General features: G+C 42.8%; 1 protein-coding gene across 1 annotated transcript in view; it reads right to left on the bottom strand.

Annotated features, from left to right (window-relative positions):
- The window catches only part of LOC110526373 (polypeptide N-acetylgalactosaminyltransferase 18), a 90,100-nt gene that overhangs the window by 41,360 nt on the left and 36,545 nt on the right, over nucleotides 1–12,195 (bottom strand). The window contains exons 2-3 of the mRNA XM_021607289.3: nucleotides 1,101–1,296; nucleotides 204–370 (exon numbers count right to left, since the gene is read on the bottom strand). Coding sequence (XP_021462964.2) covers nucleotides 204–370; nucleotides 1,101–1,296 — 363 coding nt within the window. The remainder of the gene's footprint in view (nucleotides 1–203; nucleotides 371–1,100; nucleotides 1,297–12,195) is intronic.

Here is a 12,195-nt window from a genome sequence, read left to right as displayed (position 1 = left end):
ACTAAGACTAGAAGATTCCCACAGAAACTGGAGGCCAACAGAGCAAAGGCCCAGAGCGAAAGAAAAGTACCACTGCTCAAGTTCTCAAAGGAAAAGGCAATCAAACAAAATATGGGCAAGCTACGGCTGCTTCAGACAAAACACTTGGTTGCAATACACTTTCATCATGGATCATTTCAGTTCTATAGTCTAATGATGCTCACCGTTGTCACTGTTGTCGTCAACCAGGATGATCTCTTTGAGGAGGTGGGAGGGGGTCCTGTGCATGGCAGAGTGGATGGAACGCAGGATGACGGACAAGGCCTCGTTCACAAAGATAAACACAATGCTAACTTGAGGGAGGTTAGATGGATACGTGATGTTTTTACACCTGGGGAGAAAACAGACCTATTGTGAGCGGAGTGTGGAAAGAAGGGACCTGATTTAGAGAAGTGGACATTCATAGCAATAACATTCTAGCTATATTAAAAAGATTAGTCTGTTTCTCAGACACTTCGGCAATTTGTAGTCTCAATGTTGAGGTGGTTGTTATGTTAATGTCCCTGGCAGACCTCCAAACGCAACAGCAGATGTGACAGCAACAATACAATGTGTATTTCAGTGTGATCCAGATAAAAGCATATGTGAAGCAAACAATGGGATAAGATGACACTTTTCACAATGTAACTTTATAGTGTGAGAACCACAGATAGACAGAGGGAGAGTGAGGGTATTTTATGCTCCTACTGGGTAGACAAGAGTTGGTAATCATGGGAGATAAAATTGCACCCCGCTGTTTTGAAGTAACACTTTCCTCCTCTGTTGCCTGTCAAAACAGTGAAGGCTTGAGTCAAATGCAGAGGCATATTCTCAACATGAAAACCCACTAGGCAGCTTTGTTTTTTATGCTCTCTACACAGTCAAACAAGTGGGGACTAATGCGTGCTCTTCCGTATAGTCTATCCAAAACGATCACAACTAGTGTGTTATAGTCAGACCATAGTGAAATCTTGATATGAAGGTCCTGTTAGCCCCTGGGCTACTGGTATGACTTGGATGGGGGACAGCAGAAGTTTAAGTGGGTGATATTCTCAGTGCTTCATTCAGATAGCTCAGCTTACCCATCAGGTCTGAGGTCTGGGATGGCTCTGTCCAGGGAGAGGCGGTCGCTGAGGTAGCCGTTGTAGCCGTAGTACTGAAACATCTTCAGGGCCACCCTGCGGCTGTCAGCGCTCAGCTCCTGACCCCAGTGGGCAAACAGGGACGAGTCAGAAAACGATTTGTCTCCTAGAACATCCTCTCCTTTCAGGGGGGTTTCTGTGGGAGCCAGAGAGAGAAAAAAAATATATATTTGTATGAGCCAGCCACACATAGTCCCTGCCTGTTACTGAGGGTGAGAGGAACGCTTCAATAACAAGGTCAATGTAACTGCCCTTACAACACTTAGTAGAGCTCTTACATTAATAAATACATTGATGTTACACTGCTTATGTCCACACAGCTATCACACCTTAGAAAGCAGTAACAATACTCATATCAATATACAGTTCCGAATGTTGAGTAAATAATTGTATAGTATTACATTCGTATGCAATGATAGAAAATAGACTACCCATTTATACAGCTTTTCAAGATAGATTTCCATGGTCACTGAGAAAGATGTAGTCAAGCATTGTGATGAGAGCCCTCGCAGAACGCAGCCACGGGCTAGTGGTTTGTAAACCAAAAGACACATTTAACCAAGTCGACAAAAATGAAGGCTCCAGTGAGCGTGATAAAGTGAAACATTAAAGCTGTCAGACAGACTCGGTGTTGGTACGTGTGATTACAGTGTTTACTCCTGGAATCCAATTGAATTTAAATAGATCCTGCGTCTTCCTCTATGACTCTTCTCACAGCCACACTGCGAGTGCCCCAGGGCTGTCATTTAATGCACTCATTCCTTTAAATCCCAGTGTGGAGGGATTCTACGTTAGAGTGAGGACAGAATGATACATCTGAAAGCTCTGTAAAGCTGAACGCTGCAGTGTAATTTGAATGTGACATTGTTGTACAGCTCGATTACATTTATGATCGCTGTGAAGACAAGGAAAAAAAAGACTCAATACATTTGTGCAAATCTTGAATGTCGCGTCATCATAAATTACTTTAAAGGGGATCAGTGGAAAAGGTTGTTACGATGGTTCAGTGTAGTGTGTCTATCTAGGAGCTTTCAATGGATCCAGAATGATCCTAGTTAAAACTGCAGAAAATCAAGCTGAAGAGCTGTAGGTTTTCAATCTGCTCATTCTGTTTTGGCTGCTGTGATGACCTTAAGCCTACAAGGTCTCCCATTTCTTGTCAAATACACATCTCACATGGTGACCACAGTGGGGCTCAAGTTTAGCAGGAGGACAGTCTTTGTTTAAGGGGTTTAGCCAATACCTTGTAACACAGGGGAGGTGGGAATGTCACTGAGTAGTCATTGGTTTCTATACACAAAACAAGGCAGAGTGTGCGCGGCCATTGTAACATTAAGGGAGAGCAGCTTCAGAGGCACCGGTCAGGACGCTGAGACTGATGGCCAATGAATCTAGATTGCCTCCAGCTATCTCCAGATGAACTCAGCAGGCTAAAAGAATTGCTTTGACAAGACAAATTACATTTCCCCTAACATGAGGTCATATTGAAAAAAAAAAAAATGGGGTGAGAATTAGACTTGAAACAACAGCACTATGAGAATCTGTTTGATGACTGCATGACAATGAACCATTACCCTTTCACAGAAACCCACTGTTAATGGTTAAAACAAAAATTAAGCTTGACAGTGGGGAAAAAAACACTTCCATTTATTTTCCAGGTATCAAATGTGTTTTCCAAACCAAGAATAGATAAACAAGTAATGCTAAAGTTATACATCCAACAAATTCAGAAGGAAATATGTGCTTTTAATGAATTATCGAAAACTCAAAATAAACATAGCAGATGGTTGATTATTGTTTACCTCAGATTGAATGGTATACTTCCAGAGACAGAAAACAGTACCTCCAATGGTCTGTCTATCTGTAGGTAAAGGTCTCTATCAGGAACACAGTGCTGCCTTATAAAAATCAGTGCAGCATCTCTGCCCTTGCTAGCCTGCTATAGTGAAAGTATAGCATTTAATCATATTACTTGAGTCAGTGTGCAGAGCGGCATTGGACTTTCCTATGAAACAAACAACCTAGTTATTGGCTGCGTTTCAAACTCATAAAAGACACACCCCTCCTCCACTTACCCTGGCCTTATGCCCTTGGTGGAATCCCCGTGGCCATCTTTGCTGTCAGTCCAAACAATTAGCCAAGCAAGGGAAGTTGGCAACACATCATGTTGATGACACTGCTCGTGTTGCATGTGCGAGCATTGCAAAATAAATGTACACATACATGTTATTCAAATTATTGCACCCACACTGCTCGTGCGCCTCAGCGAGCATTTGCATGGCCAGGCGCTAAAATAGAAATTGGTTCTATTTGAGATGCCCAACGCCTGCAGGTCCGGCCTCTCCCATATCCTCATTGGTTTTCAGGAGAATATACCCACGTGGGTGATTGAAAGATTAATTTAGGAACATACTCCAGTAGTTTGTAGTAATGCTGTAAAGTTGGTTGCCAACCGCCATATAAAGTCCAAAGAAGAAAAAGAAGCCTGAAGGGAGGAGGAGAGATGACAAAAAACTAATTTGGTTTACCGTTTTATCTGTGGTTTACCGTTTTATCTGTGGATTAATTGTCGGAGAAGAGGACCTTGTGCATTTTAGCTAAAATAACACAATATTTCTATGCCAGGACAAATTAGCTAGCTAGCTAAATTGCCATAAATGTTTAATGCTTTTTGACCTTACCCAAATTCATATAATTGGTTCAGAGTTTGTTTTGATATTTCAACCTGCGTGCCCTGATCGCTTCTGGTGTGGGTGGACAAAATCAACATGCGTGCGATGGTGCACACACATGTCCGGTTTGGTCAGCATGTAAGCCCCTCAGCCCTAGTTTGAGATAAAGTGTGCGAGTGTACAATTCTGTTCACTCCAGGGCCAGAAACAGCCCATAATTCAATTTGCAATAATTGTACATTCGCTAAGTCTACCAAAACTTTTTTTTAATTAAACAATCAACATACAAGTGTTAAGTAAAAAAATACATGTAAAAAAAGTTAGAAATTGCTACTAATGCACGATGGCAAAAAAACTTTGTAAAAGTAATGTTTATTTTTGGTTGTATGTTAGCTAGCGCATACAACTTTCCCTGCCATCAACAGTAATACATTGTAATTTTCGATTTACTTGATATCGTCGGATAGTGTTCGATGTCTGCGGATGCGTTGGCTTCTAGCCAAGATATGAAATGTAATCATAATTGACTGTAGCGCATACAAAGCACACACACACACACACACAACAGCTACCGGTGGTTCCATGATGACTGAAAACACAACTGTGGGACGAACGAGTGACGAATTTCCAGGCGGTCCATTTAAAATTAATTAATTCTTCCCTCGCCCCTTCTGTCATTGGGGTATATACTACCGGTAAAAAGTTTTAGAACACCTACTCATTCAAGGGTTCTCCTTAATTTTTTTACTATTTTCTACATTGTAGAATAATCGTGAAGACATCAAAACTATGAAATAACACATATGGAATCCTGTAGTAACCAAAAGTGTTAAACAAATAAAAATATATTTTAGATTCTTCAAGTAGCAACCCTTTGCCTTGATGACAGCTTTGCACACTTGGCATTATGTGTTGTTTCATAGTTTTGATGTCTCCACTATGAGGTCTTCACTACTTCTACAATGTAAAAAAATAGTACAAATAAATAAATAAATAAAAACCCTTGAATGAGTAGGTGTGTCCAAACTTTTGACCAGTAGTGTAAATATAAAGTTGACACACAGGCCAAGTTCCCATAGTCATTCATCACTATGGGAAAGATCCGAGAACAGTAATGATGTGCGACCAAAGGTTGTGGTGCTGCACAAATCAGGAAATGGCTATAAGAAAACGGTTGAAAATGTCCACTATCAGGGCAATAATGAAGAAGTTTAAAGCAATTGGAGATGTTAGCAATCGGCCTGGAAGAGGACGTGTGTCTATATTGACCCCACCCACACACAGTGAGGAGGATGGTTTGAGTTGCCAAAAAAAAATCTAAAAGGATCACAGCTGGAGAATTGCAGAAGTTAGTTGGGTCTTGGGGTCAGAAGGTCTCCAAAACTACAGTCTGACGCTACCTACATAACCACAAGTTGTTTGGGAGGGTTGCCATAAAAAGCCTTCGCTGTCAAACAAACCCAAGCGCCTACAGTTTTATCAAACATTACTGGAACTTTCAATGGGCCCGGTTCTATGGTCAAATGAGACCAAAATAGAGCTTTTTGGAAATATTTCAAAAGTGAGAAAAATATTTGTTTTATGATAAGAATGTTTTGTCTTTCAATTATTTGACTAATTAAAAAAGGTTAGATTTTTTGTGAATATTTTGAATGAAAGACCAAGAGGATAAAAAAAGGTTTTGCTATAATTTACCAAGGGTGCCAATATTAGTGGAGGGCACTATAATGCCTGGAGCTGTAAGTTAAACATGCAGCATTGAACATTTCGCTTGCTTTGATGAACAAGGGAATGCCTCCATTCTTGATGGGAGAAGAACACCGTGATTAGGCTCAGACAGGGATGAAGTTCTAAAAGTCTGCCAATCCCAGCAAACATGCCTCCAGGCTCATTCATGTGACCACTGTTGGTGATTAATTAGGCCTTCTGAGATGCTCTCCTCAGGAGTGAAGCCTAGAGCCCCGGCTGGGTAAGGGGGTTGATGTTTTGCAGACAGGGTAACCTAGGCAACTTGTACTGGCTCAGTCTGGGCAGTGTGTCATCCCAAAGGCTCTTTTGTTGGGACAAGAACGCAAAAACCCCTCAAACATGTAGGCAGCCTCTCATGCCCATTGAACACAGTAGAGGAACTCTACTGCATGCTCAGTGATCTCTGACAAAAAAAAAATGGTGATCAGTGATGATCGCCTCAAAGACAAAAGATAGTGTTACTGAGTTTGACACTATGAACCAAGTCTGTGTAATGAATTATAAATGAATGCATTCATATATTTCTAAACGCTTATTGCTAGCCACTTTTTTATTTATTTTTTACCCCTTTTTCTCCCCAATTTCATGGTGTCCAATTGTTTAGTAGCTACTATCTTGTCTCATCGCTACAACTCCCGTACGGGCTTGGGAGAGATGAAGGTTGATACACAACCCAACCAAGCCGCACTGCTTCTTAACACAGCACGCATCCAACCCGGAAGCCAGCCACACCAAATTGTCGGAGGAATCACCGCGCCCGGCCCGCCAGAGTCGCCACTGGTGCGCGATGAGACAAGGATTTCCCTACCGGCCCGGACGACGTTAGGCCAACTGTGTGTCGCCCCATGGACCTACTGGTCACGGCCGGTTACGACAGAGCCTGGGCGTGAACCCAGAGTCTCTGGTGGACAGCGCCCTTAACCACTGCGCCGCCCGGGAGGCTGTATTATCCCACTTTCTGCTGACACATACAAGTCCCAATCACAGTTCAACAACTCATAGCACTCTGGCATCAAAACAAGACGTTAAAAAAATGTAGAAGGCAGAAGAAATGCATATCTCAAAAACATGACACGAAGCAGATAAACTGATGTTTCAGTAGGAGAAGAAGAGGGAGAGTAGAAGGAAAGGAGGATGCATGTCAATACATGTCTAGCTATGGAATGCTGAGTTTTGATAGCATGTCGCACGATTTGCTAGCAACAACATTGAGTTACCAAGCGCATTCACACTGAGATGAGTAACACAAATGAGGAAAAAGTTGGTGGTTGTATTCAATAAAAGTTATTAAAAGCATGAATTTAAGCACACAGCGGAAGGACCACAGTTGTACAGGACAAACATAGGTACAAGTAAGCGTTTTCAGAATTTACATTTTAACAAGTAGACTGATGGTGGCTCAATGTTGTTGATAGCAAATCGCATGACCAGTTGTCAAAACGCAACTCCGCCTCATTATAAGAGAACAGAGTTGAGCGTTCCTCAGCTAATACTGAGCGGTTCCATTTAAGTAGCCTACAACTGCAACTCCTGTAATAGGAAGAGAAATACCCTGCCGGTCTCTCGCTCCTGGCTTGTTTCTCTGTGGGTGGGAGTGTGTGTCTGTGTGTCTGTGTGTATGCGGTGGGTTCTGAAGGGCTCAGGAAGGGGGACCCAGCGGGGTTTTGCTTTAAACTGTGATGGCTCTGGTCCAGACACAGAGAGCAGCAACATAGGCCCAGACCTTATCAGCAGCAGCCCAGCCTGGTGAAGTGAGTCAGTCAGTGCGCTCCATTGTGTGTACATCAGGACAAGTCAGTTAGGGCCATGTGCTTACTGTGGCACATCCACAGAGGAGGAAGGCTGAGAGACAACATGAAGATGGAAACAGGACACACAAAGTGCCTTTATTCCTGGTTCAGGAAGGCAAACGGCACAATATAGCGAAGGGATTATGGCAACGAGAGGCGAGGGGAAGGTTTACAAAAGGAGGTCCACCGCAGAGGGAGACAAAGTTAGATACAGTGAGCAGGTCTGTATGCTGCAGCAAAACATGAGTTCCCTATGCTAACCTCCATGACAGAACACACAGAATCAACCCAGGGCGAACCGTACGGAGGGAGGATTTCTGCTGTAATATGGGAAAACAGGGATTTCAGAACAATAAGATATTGCACCAGAGCTCCGCTCTTGCCTGCCGATCACTGTTCCCCTCAGTTGTTCAGTGAGATGAATGTCTTGTCTGGGGTATAATAGGCAATTAAGACTCAACAGCACTCATCTGTGCTGCTGTACCACGAGACACCATATCAAACACTATCAGATGATATACATGATGGATTAAAGCTGCTCTCCAGCAGAGTGAGGCGAGGTCAGCAGAGACAGAGGGAAGAAAACACACTGAAGGTTTACATGAACCCTTTACATCCCCTTTCCAACCCAATTAAATAATTACTACTAAGTATTATTATATTTTAAAGCTATCATATCATGCCATCATTTTCAATTACATTGTCCCCACAAAACACTAACAGTATCCTATCTGATGAAATCACTGTGATAAGAGTACTCTGAAGATGATGAAAAGAGATAAAGTGAAGAAATCACATTACAACTCCCAGTTGCCTCGCAGGGGGAACATATTTCAACCAGGAACTGTTTGTCTTTGACGACTTCAACGTGAGGCCCTGCACACAATGTAACTCACTGAGGCGAAGTTGTGTTGACAAAAACACTGTAAATCTTTACCTGTCAAAAAATAAATAAAAGGAAAAATGTACACCTTCAGTACACACATTAGGCCCTCATAAATTGCCCTTGTGTGTAACTTTATTACCCAGAAATCCGTCCGGTACGACGCAACACTGTGATAAACTCGCTCTCACTACACTAGAACTTAATAGGAATACGACTTTTAGATTATGATAAACGTTTTCGCACGTCAGATGTCAACACTAGCCGATGCCATAATTGGAGGATGTCTTCTCTCGAATGACCCATTGGTCATATTTCTGCGATATTCCAACCTTGAGAAATGTGTAATTTCAAATGGAGGGCTTAGCGCATTTTTCCTATTTGTCTGCCTCTTTAGTCCATGCATTGCATGTTGCCAGAAATATTATAGACAGGAATCCATTGAATGATGGACCTTATAAATGCCCCACCCAGCATACTGTCAACCAATTGTGCTCATGTTGCCATGCGGTGTCACGCAGTTGCTAAGCTAATGGTCACACAATCCCTTCTCAAAGTCAGTGTATATGTCGAGAAACGTGCCTATTTTCCTCCAAAGTCCCTTATGGCACGATTCCAAAACTATACGATACTACAGATTACAAGTTAATCTCACATCTCTGAAAATATTTATAATGTAATTGTTGCCAAAATTCATGCTAATGTTGGGTTTATGAGCTAGCGCCCAATAGACTCCCATTCACTCCTTGAAGGAGAGCACGCCTTGTCCCAAAATTGCCCAGAATGCATTGTGCTGTTCATTGACATAGCATGGGCAACGTTTCCCATCTTCTCAAAAGTATATCTGCTGTTGCAAATGTTGACCCCACTCTGAGGCACATTGATCTGCAGGTTGAACATGATGCGATTGTAGACTAAATTGATAGTGTAATTTGTTTTGGCAATTTTACAGCTAACTAGCTACGTTACATGCTGATATTGTCTTTGGTATTATTGTGTGTAGTTTGCTAACTAGCTAGCCACCAGCCAGTCCATAGAGAGAGCATTGCATTGCTTTACTCTACACACAGATGAGAGGGACACTTATCCAGATTCTTATAAGAAATCCCGCTATGCTCTCAGACAAACCATCAAACAGGCAAAGTGTTAATATAGGACTAAGATTGAATCCCTACTACACCGGCTCTGACACTTGTCAGATGTGTCAGGGCTTGCAAACTATTACGGACTACAAAGGCAAATCCAGCCACGAGCTGCCCAGCGAAGCGAGCCTACCAGATGAGCTAAATGCCTTTTATGCTTGCTTCGGGGGAAGAAACACTGAAGCATGCATGAGAGCACCAGCTGTTCCAGACGACTGTATGATCAAACTCTCCGTAGCTGATGTGAGCAAGACCTTTAAAACAGGTCAACATTCACAACGCCGCGGGGACAGATGGATTACCAAGACGTGTACTCAGAGGATGCGCGCACCAACTGGCAAGTGACTTCACTGACATTTTTAACCTCTCCTTGACCGAGTCTAATACCTACATGTTTCAAGCAGACCACCATAGTCCATGTGCCCAAGAAAGCGAAGATAACCTGCCTAAATGACTAACACCCTGTAGCACTCACGTCGGTGGCCATGAAGTGCTTTGAAAGGCTGGTCATGACTCACATCAACACCATCATCCCGGAAAACCTAGATCCACTCCATTCACATACCGCCCCAACAGATCCACAGATGACACAATTTCAATCGCACTCCTCCACACTGCCCTTTCCCACCTGGACAAAAGGAACACCTACAGCTCAGTGTTCAACACCATAGTGCCCACAATGCTCATCATTAAGCGAAGGACCCTGGGACTAAACACTTCCCTCCGCAACTGGATCCTGGACTTCTCAGGTGGTAAGGGTAAGTAACAACACATCTGCCACACTGATCCTCAACACTGGAGGTGCGCGCTTAGTCCCCTCATGTACTCCCTGCTCACCCACGACTGCATGGCCAAGCACAACTCCAGCACCTTTTCCCCCTCAGCAGACTGAAAATGTTTGGCATGGGACCTCAGATCGTCCAAAAGTTATACAGCTGTACAATCGAGAGCATCCTGACCAACTGCTCGGCATCAGACGGTAAGGCGCTACATCGACTGTTCTCTCTGCTACCACACGGCAGGCGGTACCAGAGCGCCAAGTCTAGGTCCAAAAGGCTGCATAACAGCTTCTACCCCCAAGCCATAAAACTGCTGAATAATTAAATGGCCACCCAGACTATTTACATTGACACACACCACCCCCCCCCCCCCCCCCCTCCTTTGTTTTTACACTGCTGCTACGCACTGTTTATTATCTATGCATAGTCACTTTATCCCTACCTACATGGACGAATTCTCTTGACTAACCTGTACCCCCACACATCGACTCGGGACCAGTGCACCCTGTATATAGCCTCGTTATTGTATCGTGTTACTTTTCTTTTTTACTTTAGTTTATTTTGTAAATATTTTCTTAACTCTTTCTTGAACTGCATTGTTGGTTAAGGGCTTGTAATGAAGCATTTCACAGTAAGGTCTACACCTGATGTATTCAGTGCATGTGACAAATAAAATGTGATTTGATTTGTGGATTTTGTAGTCAACTTAAGCTACAACAGATTCCCAAAACCATTTTCCATGTTGCTACCAACCTTATTGTAATACCAAAATTAAACATTTGTGTACATATTAAATGTTATTTAACACTCTCAATTAAAGGAATTTGTGTTATTTGGTGGATTTTTCATTGAATATGTGTGTTTGGCTGTGCAGGTGTTCAGGTGAGCTGGGGTGTTGAAAAGACACTAGTGTGCTACTAGTGTACAAGAGGGGCACCTGGCCCATTGAACAGCGTCAGCATACCGTGTGGACAGACAGATGGAATACTTTGGCTTATGCACACTGCCAGGAATTATTACCAAAATAAACTTGGACCAGAACACAAACATTACCTTCGACATGCTAAATTGATGCTTAAATAAAGAACCAATGGTGCTGCTATTTTAATGTACTGCATAATCATGTCTTGACATGGAAAACTCTAGTATGTGTGGGATAAGGAGGTGGAGTCCTGTTGTTATTCCCTGTGTGTACAAAGCCACTACTTCTACCGCTCATCATCTATTCATGCTACAAGGTTACATAACTCCAATCCAGCCATCACCACCCTCCCCCCCTTCAACAGTCAAAGCCCTTTACCACTCACATCTTCACAGAACAAGACTTCTCCTGTGAAAATAAATGCACAATTAGCTTACACTCCAACTCCACACGGCTCAGCTCAGTGCCGTGACATACTGTATCACTTCTCTCTCAACGACTGTAGTTTGGTTGGTGCCAGAGCCCGCTAGCTTGAAAGCACATTTTACAGCGAATAGCCAATTAACGTGCTCACAGGTTGGGAGGCTGTGTACTCTGTCATACTTGGGCCCAGTGGAGACTGATGAAGTTCTGACTGGGTCTGTAAAGGGGGTACTCTCTCATTAGAACACATCAGCAGCTGACACATCTTCCTGACATTGTTCTCTCTCTGGGAGTAGGGGAGGAAGAATCAAATCAAAGTTTTTCACGTGCGCCGAATAAAAACAGGTGTAGACATTAGTGAAATGATTACTTACAGGCTCTAACTAACAGTGCAAAAAAAGTATTAGGTGAATAATATGTAAAGAAATAAAAACAGTAAAAAGATAGTGAAAAATAACACTAGCGAGGCTACATACAGTAGCGAGGCTACATGCAGTAACGAGGATATAAAAATAGCGAGGCTACATGCAGTAACGAGGATATAAAAGTAGCGAGGCTACATACAGTAACGAGGATATAAAAGTAGCGAGGCTACATACAGTAACGAGGATATAAAAGTAGTGAGGCTACATACAGTAGCGAGGATATAAAAGTAGTGAGGCTACATACAGTAGC

This window comes from Oncorhynchus mykiss, chromosome 6 (genome assembly GCF_057628025.1).
Source record: "Oncorhynchus mykiss isolate SJ-2025 chromosome 6, ASM5762802v1, whole genome shotgun sequence".
NCBI classification, from domain to species: Eukaryota; Metazoa; Chordata; class Actinopteri; order Salmoniformes; family Salmonidae; genus Oncorhynchus; species Oncorhynchus mykiss.
This window is presented reverse-complemented; position numbering and strand designations above follow the sequence as displayed.